Source organism: Drosophila navojoa, chromosome X (assembly GCF_054131105.1).
Source record: "Drosophila navojoa isolate 15081-1374.11 chromosome X, UAZ_NAV_1.0, whole genome shotgun sequence".
Taxonomy (NCBI): domain Eukaryota; kingdom Metazoa; phylum Arthropoda; class Insecta; order Diptera; family Drosophilidae; genus Drosophila; species Drosophila navojoa.
Genome location: NC_142895.1, coordinates 2,139,201 through 2,166,776, shown reverse-complemented (window position 1 = coordinate 2,166,776; position 27,576 = coordinate 2,139,201). Strand labels below are relative to the sequence as shown.

The 27,576-nt window shown below is 42.0% G+C and overlaps 1 protein-coding gene across 6 annotated transcripts; it reads left to right on the top strand.

The window, feature by feature from the left end:
* The first annotated feature begins 930 nt into the window (after positions 1-930).
* Positions 931-27,229, top strand: LOC115564491 (uncharacterized). Of its 6 annotated transcripts, none has more exons than XM_089263067.1 (13): positions 931-1,924; positions 3,977-5,470; positions 8,900-8,972; positions 9,119-9,159; positions 10,338-10,667; positions 11,230-12,838; positions 13,846-14,105; positions 14,214-14,442; positions 15,432-15,689; positions 15,765-15,877; positions 17,145-17,225; positions 19,406-19,728; positions 24,217-27,229. In XM_089263067.1, exons 2-13 carry the CDS (start codon positions 4,006-4,008, stop codon positions 25,060-25,062), a joined length of 5,628 nt encoding a protein of 1,875 aa, XP_089119193.1. In that variant the 5' UTR covers positions 931-1,924; positions 3,977-4,005; the 3' UTR covers positions 25,063-27,229. The 6 variants fall into 6 exon arrangements, with proteins under 6 accessions (XP_089119193.1, XP_089119196.1, XP_089119194.1 ...); XM_089263070.1 differs by having other exon boundaries at positions 19,406-19,742; positions 24,217-24,287; XM_089263068.1 differs by lacking the exon at positions 10,338-10,667.
* The last annotated feature ends 347 nt before the right edge of the window (positions 27,230-27,576 follow it).

The window sequence follows — 27,576 nt, the reverse complement described above, 5'->3', positions numbered from 1 at the left end:
GCTTTTGGTTTTTTGTTTTTGTTTTTGAGTCAGTGATCGAGAAATCTACAAAACAAGAAGCAACAACAACAAATTTGCCTGCCAATCCAGCTGCGGACGGCGCGTCGCGCGCGTCTGCGGACTGCGCCCGACAACGGGATAAACTCATTTGTGAATACCAGCAACAGCAGCAGCAGCAGCAGAGGCAGCGACAGCAATAGCAGCAGCAGCAGCAGGAGTTGGCGTCGCTGCTGGAATTCACAATTAGCGTGCAAGAGATAAAAGGCAAATCAGCGCTGATGGCGTCTGGCTGCAGGAATGCGCTGCGTCTTTTTCGGACAACACACACACGCACACACACACACATACGCTCTGCCGCGTACTGCGCCGACGCTGTGTGGCTGGCATACGACGTGCGCGTATAACAGTTGCCGCAACTGTGCTAAGCCTCAGCGACTGGGGAAAGGCAGGCGCACGAGCACAGCCGACGACGATTTGGCGACTCGTGTTTACTCCGAAAACGCCACAGCTGGGCGGGTGTGTGTGTGCGCGCCGCTGCCGACGCTGGCAGCGACAGCAGAAATTTGGCTGCAATTTTCATTGCGTTCGAAAGTTCGACAACTTTGGAAAACTGTCAGTTAGCAGCGAACTTAGAACAGGTAGAGACGCACGTTTTCGGGCTTCCTCCTGAGCCAGAGAGCTGTATGTAGTAGTAGTAGTCGCAGAAGAAGAAGAAGAAGCAGCAGCAGTAGCAGCAGCAGCAGCAGCAGCAGTGTAAGCAGTAGACAGAGCAAGAGGACGAAGCAGCAGAGTTACGCGAACTTTACGAAGTTTCCTCGCGTCGTCCACGTCGTCGTCGTCGTTGTTGTCGTGTGCCGAGTGACGATTGCATACGCCTCTTAGCGTGTTGCCCCCGTACCGCACCGCACCGCTCAGCTCAGCTCAGCTCAGGCCGCGCGCGCGTCCAGAGTGCCCCACTGCCAATCCCGGCGCGGCCGATGCGTTCGCTGCTGGCGCTGCGTCGACGCCGACTGCGCGGCCAACGTGTTGGTGTGTGACGGCCAGCCAGCCAGCCGCTGACGATGTAAAATTTTATTACCCCAAACGCAACGCAGCAGTCGGTTTTTGGACGTCCGGACTTCACGCCGCCAAAAAGAAATCGCCGCTCAACGGTTTATTGCAATTCAGACGCGCAGCAGCAACAACAACAAACCAAAAACAGAAAGAAGAATATAACAAAAAAAAAAAAATAAAAACTTTGCCGCGCCGCATCAAAAGTTAAAAACAAACTTTTGCCAAACTACGCGACGCGCGCCCAACTTAACAAAGTTTCGCCTTGCCCAAAGGAAGCGAACAGCAACAACAACAACAACAACAGCAACAACAAGCAAATGCAACAACAACAACAAACAAACAAACAAACAAAAAATATCAAACAAAAATCAAACAAACAAATTTTAAAGTGAAGTCGTCGCCGTCGCCGTCGCCGCTGCCGTCGCTGACGTCGGCGTCGGCCTAAAACTAAGCTCAAAGTCGAGCAAAGTGCGCGCGTTAATTGATATTGCGTATACGCCACGGCGGCTCCAAAACAAAACAATCCGCGACTATTGTGCGCTACACTTTATATAATTTTTTTTATATATCTAAAACAAATTCCAAGTGCAGTGCAAGAGCTAAATGCATATATAACTAAAAGTATATATATGAGCTAATTTTTTGTTCTTTTTCTCTGTGTGTGTGTGTGTGTGTGCGCTCGCGCGTGTGTGTGTGTGTCAAGTGCAACATGCAGCATGGCAAGCCTGCAACAACTACAACAAGCAACCAAAAATCTCTAAAGTGCAACACACAATAAAATAAGACAACCAAAAATACCACAAAACAAATACCAAAAAAAATAAAAACAAAACAAAACAAAGCTAAACCGAATCGCACAATTCTCAAATAGGTAAAGTTCAAATTTTCTCAATCTAAAACAAACTAAATCGAACAGAAGAAATAAAAGAAACTGTCAAGCTCCTAAACCAGCCAGGAACTCTATATTTAGTCCATTAGCTAACTAAGTAAAACCCATTAAAAACAAAAAAAAAAAGTAATACACATAAATATCAAAAAATATTTATATATTAAAACAACAAATAGAAATTCAATGCAACAAGAAAAATCACATTGAAATTTTTTGCAAGCTCAAGAAAATACCAAATAATAAACGAAACAAATCAAAATGTTTATGCAAATATTTGCCCCAAATTCTTCATCTTATGCCCATTAATCTACATGATAAACATAGCTAAGCCAGTGTTGTCAAGCTCTATAATTTATTTTTCTTTTCAAAAAAAAAAAAAAACAACAAAAAATCTGTTGCCTAACCTCAGGCGCCAGCTCGTTGGAGAAATTGTGATAATAAAATGTGAAGAAAGTGATTGAGGGATAGATGATTAGGCAATTGTATAGAGCGTAGATATCTGAGAGATATAGTGTAGGAAAATGACGTTAGAGAACCGTACATTGTCTCAACCTAAGCCGAGTGCATGAGGCAGTTCCCATCTGCAAATGTTTTTGTATAGAATGTTATTTCTGGGACTTAACTATGAGTTAAGTTCTAGAGTTTATTATTTAAGTGCTTCGACTCCAGATGTCCGACTCAAGTTGTCCAAGTTGGCCGAAATGAAATTAACAACTATTCTAAGATCAATACAAGTCGAGATAGGCAAGCACAATTGAAGATTTGTTATATAGACCTCTTCAAGATAAAGTATTGCAGCAGCCATGTGTTATAGTCTTTGATTTGTATATAATATATATATAGAGCATACGATCTGCGTTATATGCACTTATTTATGGCCATACAATAACCAGAGTTTAAGATGTGAAAGTATTCCCAGATTTATTTTGATGCATTTTGCATCATTTCTATCTAGAGTCTGGTACTTCTAGCACCGTCCTCATATTTATTCTGTAATGACATAAATATGAAGTTTACAGCATAAATATGAAAGCGATGCTGGAAGTGCCCGACCTCAGATAGAAATGATACAAAATGTTTTTGCTTTCCTCAAGATAGTTTTCTGTTAGCTCTCAACCATTCATCACTTCCATCACTTTACTAGATCTATGTATAGCAGTCTACTCTATATTCCATACTCTAGTCACACTCAAGCACAGCTTCAGTTGAGGCCTATATGAAGTCAAGGACTCGAGTCAATTGGAATTTAGTTTCCAGTTTTAAAAGACAAAAGTCATAAACTGTATTGAGAATATTTTCTTATAGATGACACAAAATATGTGATGAGATATTGCCAAAGGAAATAGTAATACGCTTGTCGAAGCATAATAGAGTTATATCAAAAGAGTTTGAATATAGTATTTGAATTTCTAAATTTATGTCTAGTTTCAAAAAATATGTATAGAATAATCCCTTTTAGATTACCTGAGAAACGTTTATCGAAAATACTAACACGCTTTTTGGGGCAGTCTAAGTAGAGCTATGCCTTTTCTCATTTAGAGTAAGTAGAAGAATAGCTGGAAGGAAAAACTTGAACTCGAGTCAATTGCTAGTCTAGTATTTTAATTGCTGAAGTCGAGAAAACTTTCATCTGAAATATTCTACTGCATTTTTCGTCTATGAAATGAACTGACTGCTGTTTTTTTGTCAGTGTACAAAATTATGTTTTTAGACTTTTAGTTTTTATGTTTGAAGTTTCAAGTCTTTTGATTTTCAAATTATTTTTTTATGAATTTCGTTTGCGTTCAGATTGCAACAGCAATTGTTGCTGCTGCGGCGGCAACTGCATGATAACAATGAATCCACCTGCTTGATCCCCAATTCCCACTCAAATAAACTCTCTTTTCCCCCAATTTTTGTTGTCAAATGCTACTAACATTTAGCCGTAAGTAAAAAGACAACTAACAACCAGAACAAATACAAACCAAAACCAAAAAAAATACCACAAAAAATACCAAAACCAATTTTGAGCTCACATGAAAATTTGTTGTTAAGGCATTTTGGCAACTGGCAAACTGGCAAAAATGGCGCTGTCCAAGCGGCCCTTAAGCAAGGAGACGCCCTTGGTCGAGAGCAGCAGCAACAGCAACAACAGCAACAACAGCAGCAACAGCAACATCAGCAACAACAGCAGCAACAGCAATGAGCATGAGACGTCGATAAAGCGACGCAAACGCTGCAGTCGCGATGATGAATTGGCTGTCAGCAACAACAACAACAACAACAACAACATCACAACCAGCAACAACAACAACACATTGCCACAGAAGAAACGACAGCTGGCGAAAACAGCAAGCGGCGAGAACAACAATCCAACAGCAGCAACAGCTGCAGCAGCAGCAGCAGCAGCGGCCGCCACAGCAACACCCAAAACAGCAGCAGCTGTTGCCGCCGTACAAGATGCTGCCGATCAGGATGACGAGACATTGATACGGGAAACTCAGGCGGCGCTCAAGAGTCTCTCGGGCAGCTGGCCAGACGCGCGCACCAATCTGTATCGCTTGCAGGAGCAGGAGGACGAGAATCCGCCGCCATTTCAGAATCTGTTCGAGGAGAAGCAAAAGTATGCGAACAGCAACAGCAACAGCAGCAGCAACAGCAACAGCAGCAACAGCAACAGCAATTCGCACACATTGCTGCTGCGCTTTCACAGGCAAAAGGAGAACGATCAGGCGCGCCTCAATGCCAGCAACAACAACATCAGCAACATCAACAACGACAACAACAATAACAGCAGCAGCAATGGCAGTGGCAATGGCATTGGCAGCAACAGTAGCAACAAAAAGGATGACAACAGCTCCTGCTACACACAAGCAACATCCGCCTTCAAGCCGCCCATCGACATCATCAAGCGCAATGGGCAATTGGCCGCCGCAGCCGCTGCCCACGCCCACGCCCAGGCCCAGGCACACGCCCACGCCCAGGCGCAGGCCTACGCCCATGCACAGTATACGAGCAGCGCCTACAATGCCGCCGAGGCGTACTATGGCTATGCAGCAGCAGCAGCTGCCAGCCAGCAGCAACAGCAACAGCAGCAGCAACATCAGCAGCAGCAGCAGCAGCACGGCCTCTGCCTCGATCAGAGTCGCAGCTACGATCTGGCGCCGCAGCTGGGCTCGCCCAACGAGCCGCGGCTGGCCAAGGCGGTGGGCAAGGAGCCGCTGATGGATGCCAAACAGTATACGATATTGCAGCCGGCGGGCGTCGGCAGTCGGGCGGCCTCGGTGATGCAGGATATTGCACGTGAGGGAGTTATTGGTGTTGCGCCAACGACGACAGCAGCAACAGCAACAGCAGCGGCAGCAGCAGCAGCAGCGGTGGCAGTCACAGCAGCAGCAACAACGGCGGCGGCGGCAGCAACGCCAACTGCAACAGCTGCGCCCACAGCAACAGCCACGCCCCTAGCAGCAGCTACGCCCACAGCAACACAAGCAGCAGCCGCAGCGTCTACGCCAGCGCCCAGCTACTCGCCGGGCAGCCAAAATCGCGGTAAGTTGTTGTCGTTGTTGTTACTAGACACACACCAAAAAAAAAAAAAAAAAAAAAAAAAAAAAAGCTAAAAAAGGCTAAGGCTACAGCTCCATTAAGCTGCTGTGTTAACGGTACCGGTTCCGGTGCCACTTTCAGTGCCAGTTCCAGTTCCGCTCGTGAACCAAGAACTTCCCAACCACCCGCACCACCACCGATCAACAGCTCCACACCTCCCCCCCCCCACACACACACACCACCCTCCAGCCCAACCATCCACACATTTAAAGAATATGAAATATGAATTCGGCGAAACTTCTTGTTGCATTGAGTTTTAAGACAAATTGGCTAAGCAATAATAGACAATAGACCTGTAGAGAGTGAGAAAGAGACGGAGAGAGAGAGCGTGTGTGTGTGTGTGTTTCTTATGATCACACATACATGCATGCATAAATTACTCTGCAAATGTTTTCCATCTGACGTGAGTCCTCTTCAGTTGTTGTTATCATCATTAGCATTATCATTATTATTGTTGTTGTTGTTGTTGTCATTGTTATTACTATTATTATTATTATTATTATTTGCACATTTAGGCAGCAATGGGCTGTCAACCTCAAGACTTCTTCGCCCCCCCCTTTCCGGCCCCAAGCTCAGCATCGCTCAAAAGTTCACATTAAGTGGTTGGGGGGCGGGTGGCGGTAGGTGGTTGCCGGTTGTTGGTGGGCGTGGCGCATGATACGTGGTCTACGGCAGAGGCAAGACAGCTAATGGCTTGTAAAACCCACACACACACACACACGCACACACACACACATGCAGACACACGCCAGCCTAGAGATGACATAACCAAACGAAATTATGAAACGAAAAATATATAAAAAAAATATATGAAAAATATATAAATTAATTAAAATAATTTTGATTGAAGTAAAAGTGAGTAATATGTGTAAAGTTGCTAGGAAAAATAAACGATGAGAAATATATAAATCAGGGTAAAACAGAAATAAATGGAAAGACTTAGTAAAAAAAAAATAAATAAATAAAAATAAAATTTTAAAAAAATTAAATAAAAATTCAAATAAAAATATTAAAAATGTTCTATATAAAAATATATCAAATTTATTATTAGCAAGTGTATTTGGCAGAATAAAAAAAAATAATAAAAAAAAAAAAATAGAAAAATATATGTATATCAAGAGAGGGAGAGAAAGAGAAAGAAAGCGAGAGAATCGCTAGAAATATAAAGAAAGTATTTGAATAGATAAAGTAAAAAATTTATTTTTAAAAAAATTTTAAAAATATAAATTACTATAAAATATACATAAATAAATACAGAAATGGATACAATATTAAAATAAATTTGCTAGCTTAAAAGAATTAAAAGATTTTGACATTATTCCTTTCTTTTATGAAGCTAACTTTGAGACAGTGTTGTTTTTTTTTTTTTTTTTTATTTTTTTTTTTTTTTTTTTTTTATTTTATTTAATTTTTATTTTTTTGAGTCTTCAAAAAAGTTGTAGATATTGTAGTCTTAATATGCAGCGAAAAGGAGAGAGTAGCATTCACCTTCTATAAGACCAACAAACGATGCTAGCAGGCCAGTGTTCCAATAGACGTATCTATGATGTTTCTTTAAAACATATAATATATATAAGAAATGATTTGAATACAACAAAAGTAGAATTTACGAGTGCTTCTACATTTATCGTTTATCGATAACAATAGGTTTCCTTTATATTCTCAAAGGATTACTCCAAACATAACGCTGCTTAGGCATCTACATAGCATGCAGCTGGTGCTCATTGCCTATCGATAACATCACCGATAACCGATAAACGCTAAATAGTTCTTAAGTACTTTTAGCATAGCCAATAAACGATTATTTATGCACGAACTAGCGCGCATCTCTAGGCACACACACACACACACGCACGCACACTAGTTGAGTGGCTTCTCCTGTTGGCTGTTGAGCCTTTTTCACTAATTTCAGCGCACATTATACAAATTTTATAAAATTGAACTCTCGTTGTCAAAAAGCGAACAGACAAAACACGTCTACACAAGCACACACACACAAACGCACACAGATGTGAAAAGGGTAAATATGAGGCACGTTTTTGGCAACTGCTTTTGCATATTTATTTTGTCATTATGTGCTGGCATTAATATGCTCAGAGCTCTAAAACCTAAAGCCAAGGGCACAAAAGATTCAAGTGCTCTTAAGCCAGGCACACAACAACAACACAATCAGAAAACACACACACACACACACACTCACAACATATTTTCACTATGGTATTCATATAATTTGAATGACTTTTTAAATAGTTGCCAGAGCGAGAGAGAGCGAGAGAGGGTGAGGAGCAAGAGATACAAAACTAGTTGGCAAAGGCACGTAATAAGTCATTAGCGTGTTGCCGTTAGCCTTTTTAGCCGGGCTTATTAGGCTTTAGCCTGGCTATACCCTGTATTTGGCCATTGCAGGCGCGTCTCGCTTTATTTTAATTAAATTCTAATTACGACCAAATGAGTTGAGTCGCGTCGAGTCGCGTCGAGTCGAGCTGAGTTGCAGTTTGACATTTTGAACGGCCACGTAATAGACACACACACAGACACACACACGCACACACATAGACAGCTCTATATGCATAAATATTTCGAAAAATATTTCATTAAGCCTCCGCCTCTAGCTGCTGCTGCTGCTGCTGCTGCTGTTGTTGTTGTTGCTGCTGTTGCTGTCTGTTACAGCAGCAACACGAGCGCTGTCTGTGTATGTGTGTGCGTGTGTGTGTGTGTGTTTTCTGTGCTGTGACGTTATCTTTGAGAATTTGTGCTTAGAAGGCCAAGTTTAGACGTGGTCTGGTTGATTTTTGGCTGAGAACTTTTTGTTTTTTATGCGCCCACAACAGCAGCAGCAGCAGCAGCAACTGCTGTCATGTGTGTGTGTGTGTGTGTGTGTGTGTGTGTGTGTGTGTACTCTTTTTAAAGTAAATAATGCAAAGCTGTTTTCCATCAAATTTTAATTAATTATTTAGGCTAAAGAATGCGCTGCCTGTCTTTTTTAACATTTAGTTGTTGCTCCTCCTGCTCCTGCTGCTCCTGCTGCTGCTGCTCCTGCCGGTGCTGCTGCTCCTGCCGGTGCTGCTGCTGCTGTCGGCGTGTGCGCCTTGTCAGCTGTACATTTTGCTGGAATATTTTTCTTGCCATGAACATGTCACAGCCCCTTGTACCCTCAGCTACTGCCGCTCCTGCTGCTCCTGCTGCTGCCGTTTGACGCATTCACATAATTAATTAGAAAACCTGTTTGCCTCCCTCGCTCGCTGTCACATTGTTGGCTAGGCATGCGTGTGTGTGTGTGTATGTGTGTGCGTGTGTGCGTGTGTGTGTGTGTGTGTGTGAGTCTAGTTGCTGCCTTGATTTGAATTCATTTTGTTACTTGGTTACTTGTAGATGGCGCCAAATGCCCAACTCCTCATTGCACTGGCCAAGGACATGTCACAGGATTATATTCGCATCATCGAAGGTACAACACGCAACACACAAACACACAACAGACATTGCACACACACTCAACACACACACACACACACACTTACACACATCTCAAGCTCAATTGTAAGCAATTTGTTTCTCTTCCATATGCCTCGACGCTTCTCTTGGCTTGGCCAGTTTGTCGGGTTGTCCGAAGCGCGATAAAGTCACAACGGAATGTAAGTGTCCAACAAGTTTCGTATATTGTAGCGCCTATGTAGATCGATATCACTATTCTCTATAGCTGTCACTCTCTCTCTCTCTCTGTCTGTCTCTTTCACTCTCTCTCTCGCTCTCTCTTTCTCTATCTTAACATATGATCTACTGCCTCTTACCATGGGAGCTTTAATGTTTCTACTGATTTCTCTGTCTCTCTCTGTCTCTCTCTCTGTCTTTTCACACTCCCTCTCTCTCATTTTCTCTTTCTCTTCCGTCGTAGCATGCTGTCTTCTTAGTACGTGTATGTTTGTAGATGTATGTATGTGTGTGTGAGTTTTCTTAGGGTCACTCTTTTTTCCTGTCTTTGTCTTTAAATATCTCTCTCTCTCTCTCTCTCTCTGTCTGTCTCGCATTAAATTTTTCATTCTTTCAGTCTACTCTCTGAAGTTTTCTTTCTCTTTCACTGAATTTTCTTCAAATCTTTATCTCTCTGTCTCCCAGAGAGCCCTTCTCTGTTTCTCTCTGCATTTTTTGATGTCTTCGCCTCTTTCTCTCGACTTTCCATCATCCCCCAAGCCCTATAACTCTCTATAAATCGTTTTGTCTTCATCTTTCTCTAACTGTATCTCTTTCTGTGTATCTACCTCGTTCTCTCACTCTATCTAATTCCGAACTCCTCTCTTATTTCGAGTTCCCCACCTCCTTTTTCTATATTAGAATTTCACCCTGAAATCTTTCTCCAGGTATCTCTTTGCTCTAAGCTCTCTCTATAAATCCTATTATTGCTATCTCTTTCTCTATCCCTCTCTCTCTCTCTCTCTCTCTCTCTCTCTCTCTCTCTCTCTCTCTCTCTCTCTCTCTCTCTCTCTCTCTCTCTCTCTCCGGCTGTCGTTCTCTAAGCACTCCACGTCTCTGCGTAGCTCTTCCTTCACTCTTAAGCTCAACTTTGGTTTGCTCTGCATATGATCTACATATCAGGAGGCTTAACTCTATCTATCTGTCTCTTTCTTTTGCAATTCCTATGCGATGTAGTTGTGTGACCCGTAGTAGTGTGTATTGGCTGCCTGTGCTAGAGTCCTAGCGACCTAGAGTCTTAGACCCTTTACTGACAATTAACTAATGACACTCACCCCTCACTCGCCACCCCTCATCCCCCTCGAAAACCCGGTCGGATCGTCCTACTCTCCTACAACCACAGTGCTGGCGTTGCACGAACAGATATTGAAATGCCCCACGCCTGGCTGCAACGGACGGGGACACGTTCAGCCGCACCGGAGCGTGCACCGCAGCCTGTCCGGCTGTCCGCGAGCTATACGGCGCTTGGCGGCTCGTCGATCGGTGGTTGGGCGCTATCAGTCGATGTGCGTGAGCGTGAGTGATAGCCCGATAGCGATAGCATTGCCATTGCCATTGGCATTGCCCCTGGCGGCGGCAGGCGGAGGCGATAGTGAGAGCGAAAGCGATCACGATCACAATAACGATCACGATCACAATCACGATAACGATAACCATAGCGATAACACAGCAGGTGCGTTCGATCGCCTGTCTCTGCCAAGCAATCAAAACACAAGTGAAATTATTCATTACAAAAACAACTTTATATCTAAATCGAAATCTAAAAAAAAAAAACACTTCAATAATACCTTTTAACAATTTATTTTGCGCTCTCTCCTGTTCCCACTCTCTCTCTCTCTCTCTTTCTCTCTGTCTCTCTCACACTCTTTCCTTACACAATACTGCCTCATATTCCTATCTCTAACTATGTCTAACTCACTCATTATCTAACTCTCTCTCTCTCTCTCTCTCTCTCTCTCTCCCTCTCTCTTACACACACTCTCTTTCCCTCTCATAATCTCTCTTTAATCTATCTCCCTCTTATACATACACACACACTCTCTCTCTCTCTCCCTTGCTCTGACTCTGTCTCTATATCATTTTCTCTTTCTCTACATATTTCTTTCTCTCATGCACATACTCTTTCTCTCTTTCCATTTCTCTCTCGCTCTCTGCCACTCTCTCTCTCTCTCTCTCTCTCTCTCTCTCTCTCGCTTTCTCCCCATCTCTGTCCATCTGTCTGACGCTGTGCGCAGCTGGCGAACTGGAGAAGCATGAGAAGGAGCTGCATGCCCTGGACAAGCTCAAGATCACCTCTAGCCATTATTTGAACAACAACAACAGCAGCTGCATTAACAACAACAATACGAACAGCAACAACAACAACAACAACGGCAGCAACAACAAAACGATGCCCATTATCAAAACGGAATACAGTCCGGTGGCCAGCATTAAATCGGAATATAACAAAAGTCCCATGCACTCGTATTTGGCCAATGATGCCGCTGCGGCGGCCAGCAGCGCCATACCCGCTGGCAGTGCGCGCAGCAGCAACAGCAGCAGCAACAGCAACAATAACAACAACAACAGCAACAACAGCAGCAGCAACAACAACAACAATAGCAACAGCGAAGCGCACTTGAGCCGCTATGTTGGCATGCAAAGTCCACACGCCCAACATCACCAGCAGCAGCAGCAGCAGCAGCAACAACAGCAGCAGCAACACACGCTGCATCAGCAACGCGGACCCTTCATCGAGGGCAATGCCACACAGATGATGCCCGCGGGCAATGCCAGCGCCGGCGACGCCAACGATCCAGCCAGCTATCACTCAGAGCACCAGCAGCAGCAGCAACAGCAGCAGCAGCAGCAGCAGCAGGCGGACGAGCGTCAGCAGCAATATGAGCAGATGCGCTATGCGCAGAGCCATGGCCATGATCCGAGCGCGGAGCAGCAACAGTTGCTCGCCAGCAATCCCAGCAGCAGCGAGCTGTCGCCGGTGACGGCGCGCAGTGCCTATGAGCATACGCATCCGCATCCGCATTCGCATCCGCATCCGCACTCACATCCGCACACACATCCGCCGGGCACAGTGGCGCCCGTGTTCGTCGGCCTCGGCGTCGGCGACTCGGTCAGTGGCGGCGGCGGTGGCGGTGGCGGCGGCGGTGGCGGTGGCAGCGCAGCGGGCTTCGAGCGCTACGATCCGAATTGCTGCCCCAGCGGGGGACAGCGACTGCAGCCGGGCGCCACAGCGGCCACAGCGCCGGCCAACATGTACCACTATCTGCCACAGGCGGCGGACGACCTGCAGGCGCAGCAGCAAAAGTACTTGCAGGAGCAGCAGCTGCTGATGGCCAAGGCCGAGCACGAGGAGCTGGCCAATGGGGGCGGGCCGATCTATCCGCGGCCCATGTACCACTACGATCCGACGATGGGGCCGCTGCCGCCGGGCTTCTCGGCGATTAACTTGTCGGTGAAGATGGCTGCGGCGCAGGCGGCGGCAGCAGCAGCTGCCTATCAGAATCAACAGCAGCAGCAACAGCAACAGCAGCAGCAACAGCAGCAGCAACAACAGCAGCAGCAGCAGCAACATCTACAGCAGCAACAGCAGCAGCACAGCAAACAGAGCAGTTCGCCGACGCCAAATGTGGGCGTGGCAGCGCCAGCTGTTGACCTATCGGGCGCCACATCGGTAACATCGTCCAGCCCGCACGGTTTCAACTCGCCAGCCTCGCACAACCAATACAACCAGCGCATGGGCAACGGCAGCCCACAGCCCGGCGCCAGCCCCAACATTGCCAGCCCCCAAGTGCCGAGTCCGCAGGGCCAGACGCTCGATCTGAGCGTGACGCGTTTGCCGCACAGGTAAGACCGTATGAAAAAAAGCAGAAGAACTCCTACTCCCGCCTCACCCCATTTACCTAACATCCAAAGTCCACTCGCCCAGGCTCAACTCGACTTTGCGTTTAGCCTAGATAAATAATATTTTGGTTTAATTACTTGTTAATTACTGTTTAATTACTTGTTAATTACTATTTAATTACTTTCATTTGACTCATTTCATATTATTTTGTGCACTCTCTCGAGCATATTGAATCATTGTCATATATTTCAATAAATACTGCATCTGACCTCAAGTAACTTGGGCACTAGAAGAGCTAGCTTTACCAAACTTGGTACATCGGCTCCTATGTAAATTTTAAGCTTAGTTTTAGACATTCATCTACTATCTTTGGTGTTTTTAAGTTAGAATAAGCTACAGTTAAGATAAGGATAAGTTACTGATATTCTATATAGATTACATTTAACTTAATATCTGTAAAAACTGCACTCATACAGATACCAATTGAAATCGTCTTCAAGATATAGTATATATATATGATTATAAGAAGGATCTAGAAACTTGATAGATAGAACTTGAAAATCAATATGCTATAAGAAGAGATGTATGGTGAAAATGCTTTTAATGCTAAAAATGGCATATCTATAAAAACCACTCTATCATAAGTATCAGTAGTACCTAACTGACCTCAAAGAACTCGGGAAAGTAATGAGCTATAAAGACAAAATTTTATATCTAAGCTCGACTATATATTCCAATCATTTAAATTTAGAAAAATAGCACAGTAAAGTGTTTTCAAATAACTTTTTGCTATAGTAAGCTCAGCTGACCTCAAGGAACTCAGAGACGAAAAGAGTTACACGACTGAGAATTTTTGTCTGAGCTCTGTTAAGTATACCCATTACTGAAACAGTTTGAAATTATAATTATATTAAGCCCTTATAATATGATAAGTTGACATAGCAGGCAAGCATAATTGAAAGTATTTCCCCTATTAATTGGTGTCCATCTCTTTTTTTTTTTTGAATAGCATCATCACGAGCCCGCAGTACGGCGCCGACGGCCTTGTTGTGGGCCACGGTCAGGGCTTTGGCAGCGCTGCGCCCGGCTCAATCGGACCGAACGGACCGCCGCGTTCACCACAAATGGAGCCAGTGGACTTTAGCGGACCGCCACGTCCGCTTGGCTTTGGCCTGGTGGGTCACATCAGCGGGCCGCGTCCATACAGCCGCGAATCGACGCCCGACAGCGGCGGCTCACACTACATCGAAACGTACAGAGATCCGAGCGGTACGTTCCCAATGCCATATCTAATCCTATGATAGCACATAGCTCATATATACAATATCGTATATCATATCACATCCTGTGTTTCTGTAACCCCTCGCTACACTGCAGGCTATTCACCACATCCTGGCTATGGCATGGTAGTGCAATCCGACTACCCACCAGCTGGCTATCATGGCTATGGCCCCGCCGCCTATCAGTGCAGCAATCCGTATGCGACGGCCGTTGGACCCGGCGGCTACCCGACGCCCGTTTCCGGCGGCTACTCACCCAGTCCGGCCACCTGCTACTCGATGCCACCGCCGCAGCACATACCGCAGCACGACAAGACCAAAGACGGGTGAGTCCACTGCACTACCCGTGTGCCTCTGCCTAATCTAAAATGCAATTAGTGAAAAGTCCTTGATAAGTGCTCTTGATGGACAATATGTGCCATCCATCTAACAGCATCGTTCACTGTGGCCCATCAGTCACAGTCGCTGTCACTGTACCTCCCCCCCTCCCTCTCCCTGTCGCTGTCCCTCTCACTGTGTCGCACAGTGGTTGCAGATGCTATGAGCTGTAGGAAAAACCCCTTGAAGCTTTGGGATATGCCAGAGAATGAGACGTAGTGAAAAGTGTGAATCAAATTCACTTTCATATTCCCCTTATTATGCACTACCCACAAAAAAGCTAAATGCTGGGTATATTGTGTTTGTGCGAGTGTATGTAACAGACAGGAGAGGGCGTGGCATAGCATTTACGGAAGGTCTACGGATGATATACTTAACGAGTTGATTTGATCTATTTACATTTACGTCTGCCGAGCACCGTCCGTCTGCCCATCTCTCTATACGTCGGCCTATCTGTTGCTCTACTCATCCGTCTGTACGTCCGTCTGTCCGTCGTTCCAATGTTGCCTGCATCTGTGTGTCCATCCGTAAATGTATTTCAGCCGTCGCTCTATCTACCGTTCGCCTCTACCCGCCTGCCTCTACCAGTCCGTCTTTCCATACATACTTCCTTCTATGTTCAGGGCATCTCCTAGTCGGGTACTTCCAAATATTAGAATCTTTATTGCCGTGTCACTGTGCGCTCGAGTGTGTGCGTGTGTCAACAGCTTCTTAGCTAGCATATTAATGATTGCGACCGTACGGACGCAGAGCACTCATAAAAGCCGCCCAAGCTGGACAACCGCAAGCCCCAAACAGTGCCACGAGCCAACTTGGAGTTTCCCCTGAAGAACATATTCTTTCCACTTTTAAATTTAATGAAGCTTTAAAGGACTTTATGGGACTTGTCTTTGTCAAGTTTTAATATGCTCTCCCTTTCTCTCTCTCTGTCTCTTAGCTTGACGGGCTGCTCGCGCTCGGATCGCAATCATTTGCAATCGCATTCACAGGAGCTTAAGTGCCCGACGCCTGGCTGCGATGGCTCTGGCCACGTCACTGGCAACTATTCATCGCATCGCAGTCTGTCCGGCTGTCCGCGCGCCAACAAGCCGAAGAGCAAGCCGCGCGATGGCCAGGACTCGGAGCCGCTGCGCTGCCCCATACCCGGCTGCGATGGCTCCGGCCATTCCACCGGCAAATTCCTCTCACATCGAAGGTAAGCACGAGGCAGACAACAAACCAGATGCGAGCTCACTAACTCTACTTGATCTATCGTTCCACTACCTTGCAGCGCATCGGGCTGTCCCATTGCCAATCGCAACAAGATGCGCGTTCTGGAGGCCGGCGGCACGGTGGAGCAGCACAAAGCCGCAGTTGCAGCTGCTACGGCCATGAAATTCGATGGTGAGTCGACTAGAAATCGGACTAAGAACTAGAGGAATTTATCATAATCAAGACTTTTCAACTGAAAAGTGAGTGTGACAACATTTAGCCAACAGTTCTTAGGTTGAGAATTAGCTATGGCCCACATCTTACGCTATATAGACTGACCCAACAGGAGTTTCGATAACTTTACTTTGGTATCCTTCCAAGTTATCGATAACAGATTACTGTTTTACTATTCTATGAAATTTGCCATTTCATCAGTAAATATCTTACGCTTGCTAAACGCTTGGTTTCAGTTTAAGACAACATAAAAACAACTTTCATATCCTCATAGAGTTTGTGAGGATATAGTGTCTATATAAGACAAATATTTCATATATATTTATACTAAGTCGTAGTCACATTCAACTCGCATTCGAGTGCACACGAAAACCAGTGAAACCTATTGAATATAGTTCTTTTTAAAGAGGCTTTACGTTACTTTCGGATAGAACTTTTGAGGAAGAACCGCTTCAAAAGATTGTGGTCAAAATGTAATAACAATGATCAAAGATCAATAAATGCTAATCAACGATCGGTGATGAATGATCAGTGATTAATGATCAGTGATCAATGATAAATAATCAGTTATCAGTGATCAATGATCAGTTATCATTGATCAATGATCAATAATTAGTTATCATTGATCAATGATCAATAATCAGTGATCAATGATCAATGATAAATAATCAGTGATCAATGATCAATGATAAATAATCAGTGATCAATGATCAATGATAAATAATCAGTTATCATTGATCAATGATCAATAATCAGTGATCAATGATCATTGATCAATGATAAATAATCAGTGATCAATGATCAATGATCAATGATAAATAATCAGTGATCAATGATCAATGATCAGTTATCAGTGATCAATGATCAGTTATCATTGATCAATGATCAATAATTAGTTATCATTGATCAATGATCAATAATTAGTTATCATTGATCAATGATCAATAATTAGTTATCATTGATCAATGATCAGTTATCATTGATCAATGATCAATGATCAGTTATCATTGATCAATGATCAATGATCAGTTATCAGTGATCAACACATTCGCTTATTCATTATCTGTAACTAACTTGACTCTTCTAACTCTCATTTTCTTTCTCATTATCTTCCTCTCTTTCTCTCTCTCTTCACATTTCTTCTTCTTTTTCGCCTCTTCTTCTTCCTCTCTCTCTCTCTCTCTCCGTCTCCCTCTCTTTCTTTGATACTCCTTCTATTTTGTAGCCTGCACCACAGTTGGCAGCCAAGGCATCAAGAAGCCCAAGTTCGATGAGGTTACCATGGTATATCCCAAAGGCTACACAGGTAAGTGTGAGCACCAAAGCTCACTTTCAAGCTTCCTCTTCCTCTCTCTCTCTCTCTCTCTTGCTCTATCTCTCTCTCTCTCTCTCGATCTTTCCTATCTCTATATCTGTTTTGCCTACTCTCATGGCCATTTTGTTAACACAGTTCAAGTCTCTGTCGTGGTTTTCTGTTATGAACCTGGGCTTACAGTGCTTATAATGCCCCAACTATTTCTTCAAATGCTGGGGGATCATAACATGTACATCAAGTTGCCAACACAAGCAGCGGAAAGCAGCTCAAATTTCAAGCAGAGCATGATATATGCAGTTATATACGGTGTATATATGCTAAAACATAGTCAGAAACCATTCGAAATGAGTCAAATGATTCAAAATTGATTCAAGCCATGGAAGAGGACTTTAATTAGATGAAAATATGGTTTGAAATGTGATTGAATTATGATTTAAAATATGATTCAAATATGCATTGAATAATGATTCAAAAATAATGTGCTATATAATTGTAATATATGACTAAAATATTTCAAATATAATTCAAGTATGAATCATGATTCTAATATGGTTCAAGTATTAATTGAAATACGAGTCAATTTTGAATTGAAATCCCATTTAAATATTAATCATTTATGATTTAAGAGATGTTTCAACTGAATCATATATAAACTCAATATGACTTTAGCTTAATTTGAAACAAAGTTTAATTTTAATGAAAATTATGAGTTAAATATAACATGTTCTCGTTGTATTTGGTATATTTTAAATACCAACAAATGGATTCTGATGATGCTCTAGAAATTTGTGCTTTGCCCTTTCGAATCTGCAATTTCTCCTACTCGCTCTCTTTCTCTCTCTCTCTATCTCTGTCTCTCTCTCACTCTCTTTCTCTATCTATCTATCACTCACACTTCTTATCTCTGTGTGTCTTTGCGCTCTCTCGTATTGTACATTTTCGGTTGGAATTTTGTGTGCGTGTGTGCTAACGTCTAACAGAACAACAAACAAAGAAAAAGAAAAAGAAAATACTTTCGTTTTGGCTTTGGTTATGGTTTCGGTTTTTCGGAATGTGCCAGGCGAAACACAAAAAAGAAAAAAAAATACGAAAAAAAGAATACCAAAATATACCAAAAAGAAATTTCATTTCAAAATGCGTGCATTTGTTTTATTCTGCAAACAAGCTCAAGCGTACCAAAATATACCAAAATTGACCTTACGACAGACGACAGGGCCAAAGGAAAACTCAAGTAACAGAAAAAAAAAAACAAAAATAACAGAAAAACATATGTAATAGAAAGCCGGTGCATAACATTAATTCGATGCCCGATACACTTACTAAAATACTAACTAACGCTTATACTATACGAAAACTCTATATATATTCACCAATATGTATGCAAACGTTCACAAATTGTTATTTAAATCCGTTTATCTTCTTCTTTTTCGTTTCGTTTCATGGTTTTTGCTTGTTTGGCAAATGATTTCTTTTAGATTACGCGACGTTTTGTATCGGTGCCGAGTATCTACTGTAAATAGTAAAACAAAAACCAAAAAAAAAAGAAACTCAAGAGTATTTAAGTATAGAACAGAGACAAGCAAAAGGCAGAAAGAACAAAAAAAATATGTAAAAAAATAAGAAAAAAAGTAAAGCAAACCAAAAAAGACAAGAACAACAACAACAAGAACAGCAACAACAACAACAACAATAAGTTCACACAAGCAAAAATGAATTTAAGTAACAAACAAATTGCACAAGAATCGAACCCAAGGTAAGCCGTGATATTTGCTATCTCACTCACACACATACCAACACACTCACACACACACATGCTCACTTGCTCTCACTCACACACACACACACACACATGAAAGCTCCAATTGAGTTGCTAGCACACGCGCACATAGACAACCGTGGAGAGCTTTTGTAAAACAAGAAAAATAAATTTATATTTTAATATCGATCGAGTTCCACATCAAAGAGTAAAAAAAAAAACAAACAAAAACTATTTCAGCGAGCGTCCATCACTAATGCCAAGTCTCTCTCTCTCTCTCTCTCTCCCGCTCTCTCTCTCTTTCTCGTTCGGTCTCTCTCTCTCTCTCTCTCTCTCTCTCTCTGTCACTCTCGGTCTCACTCTCCCTGTCTGCTCTTTGCTTTACATCACGCCTTCTGCTCTCTTCCTGCTTTAGGCGGCAGCGGCTTGGATATTGTTATGAGCGGCGTTGGCGTCGGCGTCGGCGTCGGCGTTCCCTTGCCGCCTGGCATCAATAGCAACAGCAGCAGCAACAACAACAACAATAATAACAACAACAACAATAACAGCAGCAGTAACAGCAACAGCGGCGTCGGCGATAAGACGTCCGTCAATGTGGCCGGCGGCAGCGACGATCTGAACACTCTGGAAGCGGAAATATCAGAATTGCAGCGCGAAAATGCACGCGTCGAATCGCAAATGATGCGCCTCAAGTCGGACATCAACGCAATGGAATCGCAGCTGAGCACCAGCGATCGGGTACGTAGGCTCAGGTTCGTTGATCGCAACAAATTTTGAGTATTTTCTATAATAAAAAAATTAAAATAAAGAATAAACATGAAAAAGAACAAACTTTAACATTAGCAGTAACAGTAACATTACTATTAACAGTAACAGTAACAGTAACAATGACAGTAACAGTAACAGTAACAGTAACAGTAACAGTAACAGTAACAGTAACAGTAACAGTAACAGTAACAGTAACAGTAACAGTAACAGTAACAGTAACAGTAACAGTAACAGTAACAGTAACAGTAACAGTAACAGTAACAGTAACAGTAACAATAAATGTAACAGTAACAGTAACAATAAATGTGACAGTAACAGTAACAGTAACAGTAACAGTAACAGTAACAGTAACAGTAACAGTAACAGTAACAGTAACCCTAACAGTAACAGTAACAGTAAGAGTAACAGTAACAGTAACAGTAACAGTAACAGTAACAGCAACAGTAACAGTAACAATAAATGTAACAGTAACAATAAATGTAACAGTAACAGTAACAGTAACAGTAACAGTAACAGTATATGATCTTCATCTTATAGTATAGTTTATAGGGAGTTGTCTGAAAAGTCTAAGCAAAAACTTAACAGCACAGCTTGAATAGAAAGCTAATCTTAACAGTCTTAGTAACAGCAATGTAAATGTATTCCGAATACTATCCTAACAATAGCACATCTCAGCTTACATATGTTTATGAGAATCGAACTCTATAAACAAATATTCTAGACAAGAATTAACACAAGCACGACAGCAACAACAACAGTAACAGTAACAGTAACAGCAATAGTAACAGTAACTTTAACAGTAATAGTAATAATTCCCATCTCAATGTTGATAGAGACTGAAATTAAGGCCTCCCCACAAGAAATCAACAATTTTTTGCAACTTTTGAGTTGTTAACATTCCTTTAACAGCACACTAACATTAACAGCGACCGTAACAGTAGCAGCAAATGCTATAACCGCAATTAAGTGGGCCAATTAGCTAGGTTATCTTGCGCGATTGCGCAGCGAAAGTTGCGACTTTGCAAGTTTGTTGCTTCTTCGTCTTGTTGTTGTTGTTGTATTTTCTTTTTTCTTTTTTTTTTGGCACCTGAGCCGCGGCTGTTCTAAGTTGCGGCCACTTTTCAAGGACGTCTCTAAACTCCAAAAAACCCAAAAGCAATAATAAGGCATGTGTTAACAACAACAACAACAAGAACAACAACAATAACAAGAACAACAGCAGAAAGAAGTGTAAAAGAAAGCTTGAAACAAGAACAACAATATTGTGAGAAAAGTCGGCGCAAAAGTCGCCAAACAAAACTTTTAGCCGCCGCCGCAGCCGCGCCGTCGACGTCGTCGCTGCTTGGCCGGGCAAATGTACTTTTTAACCCAAAACATGGCCAAAGAAAGTTGGGCGACGTCTGCTGGCAAGCGAAACTTTTATTATATTTAAATAATCGCGCTGTTGGCTGTTGCACAAATAGCAAAGTTATGTTTTACGCCTCGCTTTGGCTTGCTCCTGCAACTTCCGTTTTCACTGGGAAATTGAGCATTAGGCATTTTTCCTGATATTTTGTTGCTATTTCGCTGCATTTCGGCATTTCGCATATCGCATTGCTGCCTTGGGCTGGCCAATGATCGAGTGCAGCGACCTCTGTCGTTTGTCATTGCAAGGCCGTTATTCAAAATGGCGGCACGGCAGCAGCAGCCAATCGGCGTTCGCTTGCAGGCAGCCGCTGCAGCCGCTGGTCGACTGCATTGAGCGACGAATCAGCGCGCAGCAGCTAAGGCAGCGCCACCCCTAAAACGTACATTTCACCTCCCACTCTACGCAAGCCAGGTCCCTAAATACACACATGTGTATGTGTGTGTGTGTGTGTGTGTGTGTGTGGTCATGCGCAGGCAGCTGCAGCCATGGGTGTGGGCCTCTCCGCCTACCCAGTCAATAGAGTCGGTCTCTGGATATTCATCCGTCTGGCCGCTGTCAGTCGCAGTCGGCACCAAAAACGATGCCGAGGCAGCAAATCGCAGAGCGCCATTCGATTTGCTGCTGCTGCTCCTAAAACGCCAGCTTGCCAGCTACCCCGCTGCAAACTGTGCTACGACGCCGACGCCAGCGCCAGCAGCGACGCCGGCTGCGTAACCTCTGTGGCCTCGGCACGAACTCCTATGAGAGCGAACCGAAAAAAAAATACAACAAGCGTTTGATGTGTAAAGAAAAAATGCCCCAACAGCAGAGGCAAGGCAGCGACTGCGACTGCGACAGCAGCAGCGACAGCTTTAACAGCAGTTGGCTGTCTCGGCTGCCTTTGCTCTCTCTCGTGCTCGTGCTCGCTCTCTCGCTCAAGCCTGCCAGCGCACTCACACGAGGTGTTTTCGTGTGCATTCGGCATGCGCTCGTGTGTTTGTGTGTCTGTTTGCTGAGCGTTTTTTTTTTCTTTCTTTCCTTTGTGCTGTTATTTTTTCGGATTGCTGTGTTTTTTTTTTTCGAATGCTACTGGCCGGGCGTTCTTATTGGAATTTCAATTTGGGCGCGCGCACACATACGCAGGCTTGCAGGCGCACATACATACGTGTATCTCTCTCTACGTGCGTGCGTGTGTGTGTGTGTGCGTGTGTGCCGCAGCACCTCAGCAAATTGAATTTGAGCAATTGGCAATGGCAGAACGTATCATTGAATCAATGAATCACAATCGACGCACACTCACACACACACACACATATTTATATTTATATACACATATGGTCAAATTAATAGGTGTGAATTTTGTTTTTTTATTTAAATGGTGATAACATCTATATTTTTTCATATATTTTAAAAATTCAACTGGCATTCAAAAATAGACATATCTCAGAATAATAAAAGCAAAAAAAAAGTTTGAAAAATAATAACGTTTGACATAATTTTGGCAAATATCACAAAATACTCAAAATTTTGCTGGCCACATTAATAGGTGTATTTTATTAAAAAAATATATATTAAGAAATTAAAGAGTTTTTAAGTAAGCAAAGATAGTATTTTTGTTAAATATAATTAGATTTAAGCATACAAATTTTTATTTGCAACATATTAATAAAATTAGATGGTTCGTGGAGTTCACTGCAGTGCTGAAGAGAGAAACCTCGTTCGCGAGCTTCGTGAAGAGGATAAAACTTATGAATGCATTTTCTCACTTATGGGACTATCGGAGAACTTCGTCACGAATACCCTTAAATCAAAAAAAGACAAAAGGAAGCTGGGTTTCCGGCGGAAAACTACCGCAACCGACGATTTCCGTATAGTCACCTTGGCGAAAACGGGTCCTTTTCAGTCGTAGGGGCCAATTGCCAGCGAAATGGGGCATATGGTATCAGAAAAAACTATTCGTCGACGGCTATTAAGCTCGGATCTACCTGGGAGAGTTTTTCGAAGAGTTCCTCTTCTGCGTGGATCAAATATTCAGATGAGCAAACATTTTGCTCAAACTCACAAGGCCTGGGTTGGCTTAGAGGGAGAGCGTAAATGGAAGAATATTCTCTGGAGTGATGAAACAAAAAGAAATTTGTTTGGGAATCACTCAAATATAAATGTTCGAAGACCTAAAGGCAAAGAATTGGATCCTAGATATACAAAAAATACGGTTACGCACGTAGGAGGCGGCATAATGGTTTGGGACTGCTTTTCATGGCATGGGTTTGGAATCGGACCATCACCCATTTCCATAATGGACAGATTCCTGTAAAATGAATTATTGAGTAGTGTTATGCTACCATATGGCCACGACAACATGCCTCTAAAATGGAAATTACAACAGGATAACGATCCTAAATAGGACTCCCCAGTAGCTAAGGATTGGTTTCATGGAAATAGAATTGATGTTTATGAGTGGCCAAGTCAGTCTCAAGATCACAATCCAATTGAGAACCTTTGGGGACACCTAAAAAGACTCATTTCCAAGACTACCTGCTTCAATTACGCCCAATTATTGGATCTCACTCAGGAGAAATGGAGCGCCATTCCCGTGGAAAGGTGTAGAAAGCTAATGCCGTCTATGCCATCAAGGATCAACAAAATCTTTGCGAATAAAAGCGGGCATACGGGGTATTATCCCCTTTAATCTAAATATAACATAAATATTTCACAATATTTCCAAAATTTTAATTTTTTTTTTTAATTTGTTAGGCACACCTATTAATGTGGCCAGCAAAATTTTGAGTATTTTGTGATATTTGCCAAAATTATATCAACCGTTATTATTTTTTTTAACTTTTTTTTGCTTTTATTATTCTGAGATATGTCTATTTTTGAATGCCAGTTGAATTTTTAACTTATTTGAAAAAATATAGACGTTATCACCATTTTTTCACAAAAAATATTTCACACCTATTAATTTGACCATATGTGTATATACATATATATACACATATGTAATGCGGCAGCCAATGACCAAGCACTAATACAAATGCATCTCTCTCTCTCTCTCTCTCATACATTTGCAGGAGGCTTCTCCATTGAGCGCACATCAGCAACATCAACAGCAGCAACAACAACAGCAGCAACAACAGCAGCAGCAACAGCGACCCACTGCTTCATCGCTGGCCTCACCCAGCGGCCAGTCACCGTTCGCCGGCGTCTCATCCACCACCAGCGGCAGCGGCATTGATCTACTGCCCAGCGGCATGTCGCACGTCTCCGCCGACAACGGCGGCGGCGGCGTCGGCGGCGTCGGCGGCGGTCCGCCCAATGCCAATCTGAACAACTACTACGAAAGTTTGCGCAACAATGTCATCACACTGCTGGAGCATGTGCGTCTGCCGCCACCGCCGCCGCCGCCGTCGTCGTCAGCGCTGCCACCGGGCGCGGCGCCCGGCTCCGGCATGGACAATGGCTGTGCCGCCGCCATTGGCGTGCAGCTGAGCGCCGAGCATCATCATACTTCAGCCGCGGCTGCCGCTGCATATTCGACGCTGCTGCCGCCTCCACCGCCGCCGCCGCCACTGCCGCTGCCGCCAACATCGGCGTCGTCGGCGTCGGCGAGCAGCACTGCAGCGGGCACGGCCATGTATGGACATCAGGGAAGCGGCGCAGCCGTTGCACCGCCGCCACCGCCGCCGCCTCCACACCATGCCTATACGGTGCACCACCCGGGCGGCTATCCGCACGGACATCCGCATGCGCATCCGCATCCGCACGAGCATTTCGACTCGTACATCTCGAAGCTGCAGTCGCTGTGCGTACCGCCCGACGTCTACGCCCTGCCCGATGACGGTGGACGGCCCGTCTACAACTCCGTAAAGCCGAGCATGCACCAGGACTACGGCAAGCTGATGCCCACGCCCATTTAAGGCGTATTGCGAGCTGCGTGCGTGTGTACATAATACCATAAGTAAATTGCACTGATCATGAATCATTGTGATTCATAATTGATTCACTTTACACAGCAAATGAGTTATTCAGTTTGAATGCACATGGATCATGATTGATTCATGTGAGGTGAGTCGTGAATCACATTTGTCAAATATGGACTACAAATCAATTTTGTTCATCAAATTACTTCCTGCTTGAGTTCAGCCGAGGGAATGCAGTATTCAATAAATAATGAATCGATTGAGTTGTGCATTAGAAACACAGAATTTTTATTTTGCATTGGAATCATCAGCTTCAGAAGCTATCAGTCTTGAATGATGTACTTGGCATCAGCCAGAACATTGTGAATTGTTAATCAAAATTAATATAATGCAACTTGAGTGCAATGAATCATTACCCATGAATCATGAGAAGTGAATCAATAATCATGAATTACAAGCTAGGAGCCATGAGAGCCATAATCTAGGAGTAATGAGCCACGAGTTACATACCTTGTAGCCCCTTGTAACTCAAACTCATGCAAAGCATCAGCAATTTCGGACTGATGTATCACGAATCAAAGGCTATGAATCAGAAAATTCGATACTGCCTCTTGAAAATCTATAATCATTTTTTTTTTTTTTTGTAATTTACGATGCAATTGTTCACTTGAATCTTTACTAGCATACAGAAAGCATGATTATATTCAATCGAATCCAAGGATTTCGGATTGAATCTGTGTAAGCCGATAAGATAAGATACATTCTAGATATAGATAACGTATAGAGGTGTGCAGGAGACGTGCTGGAGAGGTTAAGTATAGCGTAGATTGAGCTGTTCCACGTTTATGTCCTAGGCGCTTCATCGTGTTGATAAATTGTATAAATATGCTAGCAAAACTAAAATCTAAACTATAACTAAATCTAAATATAAATGTGTTGTATTTTTTTTTTATTAGTAACCGTATCTGTATCTGTATCAAATACTAACTAGCAGTTAAATATAGTAGAAGTACATTTGTTTTTTTTTTTTTTTTTTTTTTTTTTGGTGTTTAATGTCTGGTCAATTTTGTATTAAAAAAAAAAAAGCATGAAGAAGAAAATGAAATATAAAGTAAAAAAAAAAATAAAATAAAATAAAACAATACCAAAATTATTAAATTTAGTTAGTTGTACGAAAAGGTCAAACACCAAAAAAACAAAAAAAAGCTAATTATGTATATGTATATATACATATATATGTATATGACATGCAAATATAATCAACAGTAAACTAAACGTGTTTTTTTTTATAATCTTAAATTCTAGAACTTATATACAAATATATATATTTAATATAATCAACTATAAATACTAAGTACTGAAAAGTATGCACAGAAAACACACACACATGCACACACTTGCACACATACACACACAAACACTTCCACAACTACGCTACATAGACAACTATATATATATATAGTATATATATACATAAGTTTTAATGTTTAAAAATAAAAAAAAACAAATCTTAAAAAAAAAAAAAACAAAAAACAAAATGTATTCGATATCAAAGCAAGCAAAATTTATTACCAAAAAAAAAAATAAGTTAAAGCAAAAAAAACTAAATAAATAAATAAACTTCAGTGCAATAAATAAAGAAAAGAAATGGAAAATGTTTAAAATTAAGTAAAAGTAGTTGACATTTTTTTTTTGTATTGTATTACGTACTTCTAAATATACATATGTATAACTAAATATAAAAAATAATAATTATATAACAAAAAATACCATAAAGATACCAAAAAACAAGAACAAAAAGCGTAAGGAAATTTAGACGAATTTTAAACCAAAAAAAAAAAAAAGGAAAACAAAAACAAAAAATAAATAGCAGGCTTAAAAAAATCATTGTATTTAAAACAAAAATACCAAACACAATATAAAAAGTAACTAAAAAACTATAAATATACGATTATAAATAAATATATATAATATATATGATATATGTATATCATACATATTATATATACATATATATGATAATTATACATATATGTAATATGTATTGTATAACAAGAATTCTGTAATTTATAAAATATTTTATGTGATCATTGTCATTTTTTTTTTAAATATAATATTACAAGAAATAAATAATTCAAATACAAATAAAGGATATATAAATATATCTGTATGTTTTTGCCATTAGGCGTTGTTTGGGAGTTGAGATTAACTAGTGAAAAACTATTCATATTTCCTTTTTGCCACGCCTCTGAATAAATAGTAGAGTTTGAATGTTAAACTCTGATTTTTTAGCTCTAAAACTGTAAAAGATACAGTTTTGCCCGATGGTCGTAGATGTATATATCCGCCATATTTGATCGAATTTGGACTGTCTCTTGTCTCTAGCCTCAATGGTTTGCATTTATAAATTAATTACATATAAAAATAATAAAAAAAATAAATAAAAAACAAAACAAACAAACGAGAAGTCCACCAAATTCTTATAATTGCCACAACCAACATTGACTTGAT